Here is a 15,850-nt window from a genome sequence, read left to right on the forward strand (position 1 = left end):
CTAAATATATTACATTAGAAAACAGTTATTTTGAATTATATAAAAAATGTAATTGTATATAAAAAAATTCATGACAGATAGATAGACAGATAGATAGACAGATAGATCAGGGAGAGTGGATTCTGCACACTTTTTAAAAAATTGATTGCAGTACGACAAGAGGCTTGTTAAAATAAAGTAAATACAATCTCCTCAGTCCTCCGAAGATCCCGAAAAAATGTCCGTTGGTGCTTCAGTGACTACTTCGCTCAGAGAACCTGTCAATCACAGCTGTCAATCATGACGTTACACCACCGCATCACGTAATTAACTAAAAAACAACTTATTTTTGAAACAGACACTTGAACTTACATCAGCGTGATAAAAACGACAGCAAATGAAAGAAACCACCTTTGGAAAAAAGATATTTGAAGTGTAATTTAATTGTTTAGTTGGTCTCACGTCCCGTTGAATAACACGGGGAGGCGGGACTTATGACCTATACTAGGACCAGTCACCGGGGGGCGATCGAGACGGTTTGGCTTCACTTTTCAGGGCTTGTGCGGCACGCTTGGGTTAGATAGATAGACAGACAGACAGACAGACAGATAGACAGATAGATAGATAGATAGATAGATAGATAGATAGATAGATAGATAGATAGATAGACAAACAATAGATGGTTAGATAGATAGATAGATAGATAGATAGATAGATAGATAGATAGACAGATAGATAGACAGACAGACAGACAGACAGACAGATAGATAGATAGATAGATAGATAGATAGACAGACAGATAGATTGATAGACAAACAATGGATGGTTAGATAGACAGACAGATAGATAGATAGATAGATAGATAGATAGATAGATAGATAGATAGACAAACAATGGATTGTTAGACAGATAGATAGACAGACAGATAGACAGACAGATAGATAGATAGATAGATAGATAGATAGACAAACAATGGATTGTTAGACAGATAGATAGACAGACAGATAGACAGACAGATAGATAGATAGATAGATAGATAAATAGATAGATAGACAAACAATGGATTGTTAGACAGATAGATAGATAGACAGACACACACAGACAGATAGATAGATAGATAGATAGATAGATAGATAGATAGACAGATAGATAGATAGATAGATAGATAGATAGATAGATAGATAGATAGATAGATAGATAGATAGATAGATAGATAGATAGACAAACAATGGATTGTTAGACAGATAGATAGACAGACAGATAGACAGACAGATAGATAGATAGATAGATAGATAAATAGATAGATAGACAAACAATGGATTGTTAGACAGATAGATAGATAGACAGACACAGACAGACAGATAGATAGATAGATAGATAGATAAATAGACAGATACACAGATAGCTAGATAGATATATATAGACAGACAGACAGACAGGTAGATCAATAGATAGATAGATAGACAGACAGACAGACAGACAGATAGATAGATATATAGATAGATAGATAGATAGATAGATCAAAGCTCACCTGCTTCTCCACTTTCATCACTCGTCCCATCATGCTTAATTCATCCATCTGTTCCAGTTCAGGAGGAGTTTTCTCTCCTTTTTCAGACCTCACCTTTTTATCTGACGAAATGGCGCCACGACCCACGATCTGATCCACCCTTTAAAGAAAAAGAAATCAACGTGACTCATTAGGAAATGCTTTGGTGTTGAGATGAGAGGAACGATGGCTTGTCTGTATGATCAAACCTCATCTGTAGGCTCTTGATTCGGCCCAGCATGTCGAGGTGTCCCGCTGAATACTGCTCGATCACATCCTTCACATCGTACGGCCGCAGGGTTTCCTTAAACTTCCTCTTGGCCACCAGGAATTTCAGAATCCTACATTCACATGAGACACAGAAGCACATCAGAATGACCCAGAACACAGGCAGAACGCCTCCATGGCATTACAGGAAAAGATAAAACAGGAATACTGCAAACAAAAGCAAACAGCTGTGAAACGAGTCACAAGATTAATGAGCGTAACAAGATTAATTACAGAAAGAGGCGTTATCAATTACACGAGTGGCTCTTCCCCCACCTCACGCCTGGTCATTATTCTGAAGATGACTCCCTCTTTACACAGAGGGAAAGTGTGTGTACTATATCTATGGTGTGATGTAACGTAACCTCCAAGGAACCAGTGGAAAAGGGATTTTTTTCCCTCCAGTGTTTGAAGCAGAAGACAAATGACATTGTTGATTTATGCCTGAATGTGTATACGCTGTGGAAGACAATTATTTAGAAAACGAAGAAAAAAGACATTTGGAAAAATCTATTGTATTCCCCCCCCCCCCCCACAGATTTTCAAATGATGAAATTATGTATTATTTCCTAATTAAGCTCCCCTCCTTTTTTTTATCATCTCATCTGAAACTCATTAAAATGTCAGGTTTAAAATAAAATGATAAATAATCGGCTTTGTATGCACACTAATTTTCATATGCATTAGGAGCGATTGCATTTAATTTGACACTGTCGATCACAACATACTTCTGGACAGGCTGGAAAACTGGGTGGGGCTTTCTGGGATAGTCCTAAAATGGTTCAGGTCATACTTAGATGGGAGAGGTTATTATGTGAGTATAGGAGACCATAAGTCTGAGTGGACATCCATGACATGCGGAGTCCCTCAAGGCTCAATTCTTGCGCCACTCCTGTTCAACCTTTATATGCTCCCAATGAGCCAAATAATGAGAAACAACCAAATTGCTTACCACAGCTATGCAGACGACACACAGCTGTACTTAGCCCTATCGCCCAACGATTATAGCCCCATTGACTCCCTGTGCCAATGCAGTGATGAAGTCAACAGTTGGATGTGTCAAAACTTTCTTCAGTTAAACAAAGACAAAACTGAAGTCATTGCGTTTGGAAACAAAGATGAAGTTCTCAAGGTGAACGCATACCTTCACTCTAGGGGTCAAACAACCAAAAATCAAGTCAGGAATCTTGGTGTGACACTAGAGTCAGAGCTTAGTTTCAGTAGTCATGTCAAAGCAATAACTAAATCAGCATACTATCATCTGAAAAATATTGCAAGAATTAGATGCTTTGTTTCCAGACAAGACTTAGAGAAACTTGTTCATGCTTTCATCACCAGCAGGGTGGATTATTGTAATGGACTCCTCACTGGCCTTCCCAAAAAGACCATAAGACAGTTGCAGCTCATACAGAACGCTGCCGCCAGGATTCTGAGCAGAACCAGAAAATATGAACATATCACACCAGTCCTCAGGTCTTTACACTGGCTCCCAGTTAAACTTAGGATTGATTTTAAAGTATTATTACTGGTATATAAATCATTCAATGGCCTAGGACCTCAATACATTGCAGATATGCTCACTGAATATAAACCCAACAGATCACTCAGATCATTAGGATCGTATCAGCTTGAAATACCAAGGGTTCACTCTAAGCATGGTGAGTCTGCTTTTAGCTATTATGCCAGCCACAGCTGGAACCAGCTTCCAGAAGAGATCAGATGTGCTCCTACTGTAGTCACATTCAAATCCAGACTCAAAACACATCTGTTTAACTATGCATTTACTGAATGAGCACTGTGCCACTGTTCGTCCGACTGTTTGTACTGTATTTTATTTTTTATTTTTCTAAACTGTTTTAATTATTCTTATTTCTTTTTATTATTTTAATTTCTTCTATGTAAAGCACTTTGAATTGCCATTGTGTATGAAATGTGCTATATAAATAAACTTGCCTTGCCAAACTTGCCTAATAGTGATTTATTTAAATTAATGTTTAAAATTTTTCAGGCATATTAATATCACCTTTCACAATAAATACATAAACCCAACTTTGCATTTTGTTATGAAGGAAGATTATTACTTAAAAAAAAAAAAAAAAATTCTTATTGTGTTATTATTACTTTATTACACAATTTTAAATGGGTGTTCCCAATCTGATACATTCTGCCCAATTGTGTTTTTGAAGCAACTTGTAAAAAATAAGAAAATAAAAAAAGATATACTTTTCCCTTAAAAACTATTAAATGTAAATTGTATAAAAATAAAAGTAAACATCTATTTACACTCAGTTGCACAGTTATACTCTTTGAAAATTCACAGATTTTTCCCAAAACACAATGAATAATTTGAAAACCATTCAAGCACAAATTCCAAACATTTCCAAAATAATAGATCTAATATTCCATATTCTTTTTTATTGTGACGTCAGGAGAGGAAGTTGTCTTGATCCCGTTATTTTCTTTAAAATTCAGCAGGTCAGCGTCATCTCTTCAATTAGATTAAAGAAGCAAAACATTTCTAGATTAAACACAATTAAACACATTTTACCCATTAAAACCCATATTTCGGGTCCTATTCAGATAAGCAGGATAGCAGCTGAAAACACACTGTATGAGATGCCCTTGAGCACCAGTGCTTCAGTTTTCACCTAAAGTGTTTATTTTTTCTCCCAGTTGTTAGTCAGAGACATGTTAACTCTCTCTAAATTGGCATTGATCCCTTTTTCCATCGTCTCAGTGCACTATCACGCCCTGCTGACTCAACAGAAAACTGAACATGTCCACTCAAACTCCACTGATTATTTATCACAGCGAAGAGGATATCCTGTCTTTAGTATACAGGCGTTTTATGTTTAATAAGCTTCCGTTATGGAGAGTTTCCGTTCTCAGAATACAATTGTCCTTCCTTATCCTTTAAGATTCATTAGCAACCAGCAGGGGGAGAACCGAGCTCGGACAAAAGGCTTTTACTTGCGCTGGTAAATTCTACACACTGATTTTTTCAGAAAGAGCCATTGTTTTGCAGGAACAGCTTGCGTGTGCAACAGCGAATGTTGAGGTGTGCATCTCTGCCCGGGTGATGGTGCAGATTCAGAAGAAGAAGAAGTCCACAGCTGGTCCACAGCACACACAAACCTCTCCCACACACAGAACAAACACGTTTCTTGATGACTCTAGAGTTTGGGCTTTTTGCTGTTTGTATATATTCCCCCCCCCTCCCGTCTTTTTAATTTTGCAGGTAGCTGCATATTTTGTCAGGGCGGGTCTCAGGTGTGGATAAAAGAGGGGGTAAGGAAAAAGAGAAGGAGAGAGGGAAGGGGAAAAAAAGAAATCCCATTTATTTCCGTCCTCCAAGGGCTTCCTTAAAATGCTGACTCGCTCACTCGATGGCGATGCACTGTGTGGCTGTATCATTACATGGTCAGCTTTAGAATACCCCGGTCCACAGATGCATTTGAGATGGGATCTCTAAGAATAGCTGCATGAACAGATATCTGATATTCACTTTATCTGAGGCACGGATAAATGCAAACATGCAGAAATCCTCAAATTAATTATTTTGAGAATTGAAAATCTTTTTAGTGATCAAGCTGACCTAGTACAGGGCAGTGCTTTAAACATTTTGCAAGGTGTGCTCTCATTTACCAGGATAAATATATATATATATAAATATAATTTATTTATATAATTTATAAGTGTAATTCAAAGTTTACTTAAGGGAAATCTGGTTTTACATTTCTGGTTTTAAAACCGTTTTAGTGATCAAGCAGACGTAATTCAGGGCAGTCCTTTAAAAGCTTTACCAGGTGTGATCTCCCAAAACCAGGAGAAAAAAATAAATAAAATAAAATAAAATAAAATAAAATAAAATAAAATAAAATAAAATAAAATAAAATAAAATAAAATAAAATAAAATAAAATAAAATAAAATAAAATAAAATAAAATAAAATAAAATAAAATGTTAAACTGTGCAGAAGGTAATTCGAGGTTTATTTGAGCGAAATCAGTTTTTTAGAGCATTGCAGATTGTTCTGTCCTAAGCCTGAATAGCACACACTACACAGCAGAACACTGATAAACTGTGGGTCTTCCACAAAAGTGAAACCTCAGCGTTGTGGTGAAGCTAAAATTTGCCTGTTCATTTAGGACATCAATCTTATAGAGGGCTCTTATGTAAAAGGCAGAAGCTTCTCGCCCAGATAACAGGAAATGATGCACCTGTGAACATGTACACACCTGGAGCTCTGCCTTGAGGATCTGTTGGGCCAACGTGACCCAATCACCCATTGTGTACTGGTCAGGAGGAAAGGCTTGAAGATCAGAGTGTTCTCAGTACGGGTGACATTCACAGGTGCACGGTGCATCAAAATGTTCATGCACGTTTACATATGGGTGATTCTTCAAATAGATGCACTTTTTCTCTGAAATCCTAAAAAATGAAATCTCATGTCCTGATCATGACCTCAATCAGATTTTAATGCGTGACTATGTTTATGACGCGATGACATGTAATGATATTTTTTACTTTTGTGCATGTGCAATTATGCATTTGGTGTTTTAATCCAAAGTGACTTCGATTGAATTCAATGCAATTGCTTGTTTCTAGTGCCATGCTGTACTATCTGAGCAACAGGAATCTGCAGGACATATTGTACACGAAAATAAGAAAATATTATTAATAATAATAATAATATTAGGCAAAAGTGCACAGTAGAAAATCTCTCATTTAAAATGCATTACAGAAAGGAATTTGCCATTGTGAAATCAAATTTTTTTTAATGTAATATTGTAGTGTTTATTATAAATGATTTATCCATGCACATCATTATTTTTTTGAATTCATGTGATTTTTGCACCGGTGTGACAATAATCCCTCCTCTCCAGCAACCTGTCACTCACATGACATCACAGGAATTTACAAACCATCCAATCAAGCTCACAATAGGGAAGGAAAGAGAAATCGCAACTTTCATTTCATGTTTAAACAATTCTAAAATATATTTTAATAGGGAAATATAACATACTTTATATATAATAATAGTAATACTCTTAAAATAAAAAAAAATAAAAAACCAGAATGATTGTTTATTTTTTAAGCTATTTTTAAAAAGAAATCTTCCTAGTGAACAACAATGTCCCCTATTTGAAGAATCACCCAATGCACATCCTTTACTGACTGAACTGCACTGACCAATCAGAGAGAGGCCACTCGCTTCTCAGTAAGAACTTGATAATATTTTTAGAACATCTTGTATTACTTTCTGCTTGTTTAAGCAAGAAGTAGGAACCACAACTGAAGGTTGCCATGCCCTCTCTGAGTCTAACCCCGCTTTGTCTCCATAACGGTCAACTGATGTAATTGCACAGTGAAAAGGTCACGGCTGACGGAGCAGATTCTATACTGAGGTCCCTTTAGCGAAAGACCAAGCGTTCATTTAAACTGAACGGCATGCATGGTGACATTATCTGAGAGTGCTTGGTCTTTAAGTGAACTATAGGAGTCTGTAGAGCCGTGTGGTGGAGGACTCACCTAACGGCTCGGATTAGGGTCTTCACTGCTGGAATCACATCCTCCATGGCAACATCACAGTAAGACTTGTCCTCTGTGTGCTCTTCTCCAACTCCCTCCACTACGAGAGATCAATCCGTAATGAGAGGAGGAAAACGTACACTACCGGTCAATGGTTTGGGGGCAAAGTTTTTTTTTTTTTTTTATGAACGATATCTTTTATTCAGACCGGATGCATTAGATTGATCAAAAGTGTCATTTAAGTGCAGCATGTTCAAATAAAAGCTGTTCTTTTGAACATTCTATTTATTATTATTATCTATTTATTAATGAAAAAAGTATCACCGTTTCCAGAACGACTGTTTTCAACATTGATAACAATCAGAAATGTTTCTTGAGCAGCAAATCATCATATTAGAATGATCTCTGAAGGATCATGTGACACTGAAGACTGGAGGAATGACGCTGAAAATTCAGCTTTATCATCAAAGGAATAAATTACACTTTATAATATATGAAAATAATTATTTTAAATAGTAAAAATATTCAAAATATTACTGTTTTACTGTATTTTTGGTCAAATGGACACTTTTCACATTTCCGGGGCTCTCAGAAGTGGAAGTCATTATAGTTACAGCGGTGAATGGGAGACGAAAGTATATATATTTTTTGCATTTCCATTTGCACGAAGTGCTTTGGAGTGTGTAGCTTTTCATTTCTTAAACAACCATGTAGGAAGACACATCATGGCCATATTGACCAATAATGTATGCACCTCTAGATGGAAATAAATGTTGTGATGTTATTTCGATCAAGAATTTTTGGTCAAGATCTTGTATTGACGATGCAAGAGTCCAGCACTCTGTAAAGTCTCCTCCAGCACATCCCAAAGACGTTCAATGAATTTAAGGACTCAGAGGAGCCAATTCATGAGTGTAAATCAGTCTTCATGCTCCTCCCAACCATTCTTTACATGGTCTTCCTACATGGTTGTTTAAGAAATGAAAAGCTACAAACCTCTCCATCAACTAGAGTTAGAAGAACTGTTGCCAAACATATAACATGATAATAATCACTGCAATAAGGATCCAATCATAGACTCTTAAGCATTTGCTGATATAAATCCAAACAGCGACTTTTTTTTTGGCTGGGCAGTGTATATAATTTTTTTTGAAAATGAAAATATGAAAAGCTTTACTAGATTTGCGATGCTGATAACTGTGGAAAAGACAGTCTGCGAACTGAAAAGGGTCCATAAATGCTGCCTTGGTGAGACTTCTTTTGAAAAATGTAACAAATCGTATCGACCCCAAACTTTTGAACAGTAGTTTATGTACAGAACAGGCCAAAAGTTTGGAAACATTACTATTTTTAATGTTTTTGAAAGAAGTTTCTTCTGCTCATCAAGCCTGCATTTATTTGATCAAAAATACAGATTTTTTTTTTTTATATTGTGATATATTATTACAATTTAAAATAATTGGTAATAATAACTTTAAATTATCATTTCTGTGATGCAAAGCTGAATTTTCAGCATCATTACTCCAGTCTTCAGTGTCACATGTGACATCCAGTCTATCACATGATCCTTTAGAAATCATTCTAATATTCTGATTTATTATGAGTGTTGGACACAGTTCTGCTGCCTAATATATTTGATGAATAAAAGGTTAAAAAGAACTGCATTTATAAAAAAAAAAAAATATTTTCTAATAATATAAATCTTCTTTACTATCACTTTTTATTAATTTAACACATCCTTGCTGAATAAAAGTATTGATTTATTTCAAAAAAAGAAAGAAAAAAAATTACTGACCCCAAATTACTGACCAGTCGTGTATATTGTTGTTACAAAAGATTTATATTTTTTAAAACATTTTATTATTTTTTTTATTAATCAAAGTATCCTAAAAAAAGTATCACAGGTTATGAAAAAATATTAAGCAGCAGAACTGTTTCCAACTTTGATAATGAATCATCATATTAGAATGATTTCTAAAGGATCATGTGATAGACTGGAGTAATGATCCTGAAAATTCAGCTTTGCATCACAGAAATAAATTATAATTTAAAGTATAATAAATTGAAAACCAATTATTTTAAATTGTAATAATATATCACAATATAAAAAAAAAAAAATCTGTATTTTTGATCAAATAAATGCAGGCTTGATGAGCAGAAGAAACTTCTTTCAAAAACATTACAAATAGTAATGTGTCCAAACTTTTGGCCTGTACTGTATATATATGTGTATGTGTCTGTATGGAGGTGAGCATGTCGACAGAGGTATCTACCATCTGCAGCGGGCCGTGGTTTTAGGCGGAGAGAGGTACGGAATCGAGTCCGATCATTGAAGCTCCAGCTCTTCTGGACCTTGCTGGGGCTGGTGGCTTCAGGAATGTTCTCCGTGCTGGGCGAGCGCCGTACATTACCTGGGGGCAAAGGAGATGCCTTGCTCCGGATAGCCTGAGAGGACCGGGAATTGTTCATCCTAATGCGGTCACGGAAGCCCATCTTCCCACTGGCGAGAGAATTAGAGGAATGATCTGAGTTGGTGACAAACAAGGAAATTAATCAATCTTCTCATTAGCACTGCCTTGATTTTCTGTATAAGACTTTTTCCTACATGTTCCATGATGTGAAAGAGACTATGTTTGCTTATGTAAGAGGACATATCAACATGGACAAACAGACAGAAGGGTTAGGAAACACACATCGATCTATCTACAGGAGGTTAGTTTAATTTACATGATAACGCTGACACAACAAAGGAAAATGGTTAGTCAAAGACATATGTTGCCCTGTGTGAGCATCACATAATTTCATAGACATTTGGATTCATATTTAAATAGTTAAGAAAGCATATTGAGCTGAATGGGGCGTGCCAGTGTATAAATCGTGCCATCAAAAGGAGCAACTGGAGAAATGCAAGAGCACTCTTTGAATCCATGGTACCACGCACAAGCATGCTAAAGAATGTATTTTTTTTAGCCCGAAACATTACGCGTAATCAAACAAAATCCACTTAACTTTATTTAAAATGATGACATTTCAAATAATTGATTACAACATGCCACAAAGTAAGATGTTCTACAGTCCTAATAGCAGTCATCATTGAAATACTGTTTCAATCATGCACATATAGAGGTCACAAACCTCATGCACCCTTTGTCAAAGAGCATTGTTTTGTAACTCAATCTACATCCCGATTACTTTTAGCATGCTAACACATGCTTAAACACTGAAGATCTCAGTCTAAACACTGATAAGTCAAGTACATGCATACCTCCCCTACAAAATGTCTGACCTTAAGAATTCTTGATATCCCTGCATTCAAATGTTACAACATGCCATAAGTTATCGAGCCTCTCAACAATAACCGTAAAAGTATAACTGACATGCATATCAGAATAAACCATGATGGTTTCAGTAACACCCGACCGCATGGTTTATCTTTGCCCTGTGAGCACATGCAGGCCTCATCTGTGTGCATTCGGCACAGATACACAGTCCTCTGTTCTCTGATCAGCCTCTCACAGATAAGGGCAGCGGATCACTGAGATTATTGAGCTAGTGCAGCCTTCACGTTAGGAACATACTGATGAACGCCTCGTCAGAGAGAAGGCATCTGTGAATAAGTCGAGCTGCACTGGATCAGTAAGGCTCAGAGAGATTCAGGCATCAGGGACGGGACGGATCGAGCCCAGTGTGCACAGGCACATCACACATGGATACCTCTGCTTACTGCCAGTATGAATCCGGAAGAAACCCCTCTTTTTAGATACGAGCTGACTGAAGAGACACACAAGGGAGAGGGAGGGATTCGTGAGGGGTTGTGAGGGTTAGTCGGCTGTGCCGGGACACACGTGTTACACTTGTTTTTTTTAGTGTGCATTTTCGGGCAAACATTAAAATTTCATATGCAAGTAGTATAAGATACGATCCACATGGATGTTGTTCTTGTTAGAGGATTTGGTATCCAACTCAGTTTGTGTAACTTAAAGGTACACTATGTAACTATACTACACTACACAGTGGTTGGTGACTCGGTCTAAAATAGTCTGAATATAAACCATTATTGATCACACTTTAGATTAGGGTCCAATTCTCCCAATTAACTAACTATTAACTATAAATTTTGCCTCTATAAACTCCTAATTACTGCTTATTAATAGTTAGTAAGGTAGTTAAGTTTAGGTATTGGCTAGGGTTAAGGGATGTAGAATATGATCATGCAGAATAAGGCATTAATATGTGCTTTATAAGTACTAATAAACAGCTAATATCCTAGTAATATGTATGCTAATAAGCAACTAGTTAATAGTGAGAATTGGACCCTAAACTAAAGGGTTACCCACTTATTACAGATGTAAAGTAGTGATTCAGGATAAACATGGTTTGGAAGATGGATTCATAATGTACTATAATGTTATACATTTACACAAGTTACATAGTGTACCATTAATGTAATACCTTAAATGCACGTTTTTATTTTTAAAGGAATAGTTCATCTAAAAATGCAAGTTTGATCATCAAGCTGACTTTCTTTCTTCTGTGGAACACAAAAGGAGATGTTTTGATGCTTTTTTCCATACAATGAAAGTCAATGGGGACGGGGGCGATCAACCTCTAATAATGACAGTAGTATAAATAAAAGTATTTCATGCAGACATCTGTGAGGAACGGGCCAAAATTGAAGCTGCTTGTCGGCATGTTGTAACTACCGTGATTATGAGATGACAACAAAAATAGAAAACTGAATCTGCAGTGGTCAGGTGGTACAAATTTTAAGCTTACAAGTTATAATTACGAGTTCTATGAAGACGTGAACGCTTTTTACAAGTTGGAAATCTTGCTAAATATCTCTTTTTGTGTTCCACAGATGAATGAAAATAATACAGGTTTAGAGCGACATCAGGCTCGCTATTCCTTTGGGGCAATAACGTGCACTTCAAAACAAAGTGTAACTTACTAATAAGTGGAGAAATAAGTGCTTTTGGAGAAAGGGTTGATGAGCTCACACACACACATTCAGGATCAGCCTTTCAGAACATCTCTGCTTTTTTTTGTTTTTGTTTTTTGGCACTGAGATGAAAATCTGCCCCAGGATCAATTTTAAGGGATACAACATGTGCAACTTATAGGGATGAAAGGTCATTTAGAGAACGTTGAGTGAGGCAGGCAGGGACGGGGTGGCATGCAGACACTGGCATGTGAGGAGGTCACTAGAGGTCAATGCATCTGAATGCAGCCAACCATCATCACGTTCATTTTAACATCGTCACTCGAAACGAAAAGCACCTCAAACTGTAAACACAGCATGGCCAATGCCACTTCCCATTGGGCGAAATAGTCGTCTCAAAAGCCTACCACAAACCTGCATGAAACGTCAGTCCTCCTGAAAACGTGAATGGATGGAGTGATGGCAGAGGGATGAAAAGGAGAGGAGGAGAATGAAGAAGTTGAATGAAAGGCTGTGAAGATGGGGTTTGAGACACACTGTAATGTCAAAGGGTAAAGAGATAATGCTCGCACACAAATGTGCGCAGGCATTAACACACACAAAGGCCATTGAACGGCATCAGATACGTGATCAGTTCTATTATATAAGCCGCACAATTATGAACTACTAAAAGGCTATATTTTCTATATCAAAATTCCAACTTATCTACCACAAGTTAAAGAGTAGAACATCACATATCCGATGCATCTTTCAATGTCCTACTATAGATGTGTAGTATTAGTAACAGCACAAAAATCAAGACACAAGCAGACAGAAAAGCATGCAAAAACACAAACAAGTAAAACTACTGCAACTGATTTAACTGCAGCTTATTCGAGTGTCAGGTGCTGAACTTCCTGTGAACACTTTACATGAGGATTTAAGGTGCCCCTATTATGCTTTTTTTATTTTATATTACCTTTCATGTAGTGTGTGACTGACAGCTGTTTGTCAATGTAAAAGTTGAGTTATTGTCTCCCCGATTCTGAACTGCCTGAAAAGAGTCATCAGTAATTCCAGTCTAGCATGAACGTACATAGGTTTGTAACAAATTTGCATAATGGTCGTCATTGGCTGCCTGTGAACAACGCCTACTTTGCCCCGCCCTCAAACACTGTAGTTGTAGCTGAGACTGGAAGAGTTTGGTTCGTGTTGTCGACGTGTGGTTTTCAGCGCTGCGAAAACAAATACATTTTAATGCACTTCCAAAGGATGAGGACTCGAGCTTGAAATCAATACGGTAAACCCGATGCCATCGTTACTGTTCGTATTAGGGGTTGAACGGATCGTTGCTGATCCGTGATCCGTACACGTTTAACAACCATAGACTAAAAGTTTATAATTTGCAAGAGTTTTGTCTTGTTAGATTACACATTCAGCAGATTTGAAACCATTCCAGTGCTAGAAGAGGCAAAAGAGAATTTAATTCGGTACACATACGCTGTTATCTGCGCGCACAGCCGCACACACAGAGAGAATTGATTCCTCTTTCGCGTCTCCTTGCACTCGGATGGACACATACACACAAAATTAGGTCAAAATACCAGTCTCTGCAAGTATTCTCGTAAACACAATCGGTTCCATCTCAAAAGAAAGAGAACAAGAGAAAGATGTGCATCATTATAATGGATCCATGTATTCTGTCTTAAAGTGACAGCAGCCTATAAATACTTGCTGTTGTCTGCAGTCTGTCATTAATGTTAATCAAACTACAAAACATAGCTTTAACTAAGATGAATCTATGTTAAATTTATACAGTGAACATTTTACATTTTATTATTACATTTCTGTACCTGAAATGAATACTACAGTTAGACCTTACTTTATTCGTAACTTTGTTATACTGTATTTATCTATGCTTGTGATTTGGGTATTTGTTCTTATTTTTTACTGACTGTTCACTTAGGCTAGTATCGGAGTACTTAAAGTGTGCTTTAAGTAATAAATGGAAAGCAAAGTTACCCCCCCAATTTTTTATTAAATTTTTCTTGCTGAATCCGAAAATTATCCGATCCCTGACTCAAAAACCGTAATATGATCCGGACCGTGAGATTTGAGATCCATTGAACCACTAGTTCGTATTACTGTGTATCAAGTGTTGAAGAAGAGCTGAAATTCAGATATGTAATAGGCCTTTCATCTCCGACACGCTGTAAGCAGTCTACCAATCACAACAGACTGGGCCATCTGACCAATCAGAGCAGAGCAGGCTCTAGGAAAGGAGGGGTTTAGAGAGACCGAATCCTTTATCGAACCGTTTAGACACTGTGAGAAAAGAGCTGATGCTGCAATGTATATTATGAGAAAATTAAAGTGTTTTTTGACCTTGGAAGCATGTAAACCTATTGTAGGAGACCTCTAAAACTAAATTAAGCTTTTAAAATAGCATAATAGGGGCACTTTAATTAATGACCTGAAACTTTACTACACTACAGTATGCTAGTATGTGAATTTAATTGTATTACTGAAATTGCAGGGAAGAGTTAGTGTCCTCTAGGAAGATTAAACTGGACAGTGGCGTACCTGTCCCCCGACAGGTAGGGGGAGCTGTACGGCCGGAGCCCCGACAGCAGGGTGTGGTAGGAGTTGTGGAGAACCTTCTTGGTGCTACGCTGCCGTTGGAGGTGACTGAACAGTAATGTCAGTTCTCTGACCCACAAGCAAAAAATGAAAATAATCAAACATGATAAATGAAACAAAACAAAAAAGGAAAAAGAAGCCAAACAAACAAACACAAAGCTAAAAACAAAATGGTAAATTAACCATCATAATACTTTAAAAAGACAGGGATCATTCCGTTTATAAGACAGCTACTGTTTAAATGTGTTATTTGTGTACTGAAATACACACTTCCCTGTCATTTTAAATGAATGATAATTAGTCAAATTAATTCACCCAAAATGAATGCATGTGGGATAAATAATATTAAAGGTAAAAATAGAAATATATAATTAAGAATAAAAAATGTGGCATAATATACCATATGGAAACACTGAGATACTTCATTAAATCATATTTTGAATTAAACAATCAACCAATTATTGACCCTTCAAAATTTGTGAAATTTGTTGGTTTCAAGAATATTTATAGGTTCTGTTAAATTACTTGAGTTTTTAATTAGTATTATATCTACCAATATGTAGAGGAAAAAAAATCCTTCAAACATTAAATTTGCTTAAGAAGCAGACTGTATAAGATATAAGTTTAACTTAATTCTTGTTTCAAGAATTTATTTTATTAATTTTTAAATATGTTTTCTAACTTAAAACATTAGTCACATTAATAAATGCTGGTTACAATTTCTATTTCTCCACATTTTTCATCCCACATTACCTGGAACTAATATGAAATCTTATGTAACTCATGAAAACTGTCATAATCTTTGCTTTCAGTACATGCAAAAATTAATGTTGCAGATGAATAAAACAAAACAAAAGGAACGGCAAAAAACTATCAATTAAATCATGATTTCTGGGTCAAAGTACCATTTTTAATTAAAGTGAAATACATTTTGTGTGTCTGTGCATGGAGGATAATAAAATC

The 15,850-nt window shown here is 36.4% G+C and overlaps 1 protein-coding gene across 3 annotated transcripts in view; it reads right to left on the minus strand.

The window, feature by feature from the left end:
* Positions 1-15,850, minus strand: part of kcnq4 (potassium voltage-gated channel subfamily Q member 4) — a 67,338-nt gene that overhangs the window by 3,532 nt on the left and 47,956 nt on the right. For all 3 annotated transcript variants that reach the window (XM_082185876.1, XM_082185875.1, XM_082185874.1), the window contains 5 exons: positions 14,831-14,956; positions 9,600-9,826; positions 7,327-7,426; positions 1,738-1,869; positions 1,511-1,649 (listed from right to left, as the gene is read on the minus strand). In XM_082185876.1, coding sequence (XP_082042002.1) covers positions 1,511-1,649; positions 1,738-1,869; positions 7,327-7,426; positions 9,600-9,826; positions 14,831-14,956 — 724 coding nt within the window. The remainder of the gene's footprint in view (positions 1-1,510; positions 1,650-1,737; positions 1,870-7,326; positions 7,427-9,599; positions 9,827-14,830; positions 14,957-15,850) is intronic.

Source organism: Leuciscus leuciscus (genome assembly GCF_965113295.1).
Source record: "Leuciscus leuciscus genome assembly, chromosome: 12".
Classification (NCBI taxonomy): Eukaryota; Metazoa; Chordata; class Actinopteri; order Cypriniformes; family Leuciscidae; genus Leuciscus; species Leuciscus leuciscus.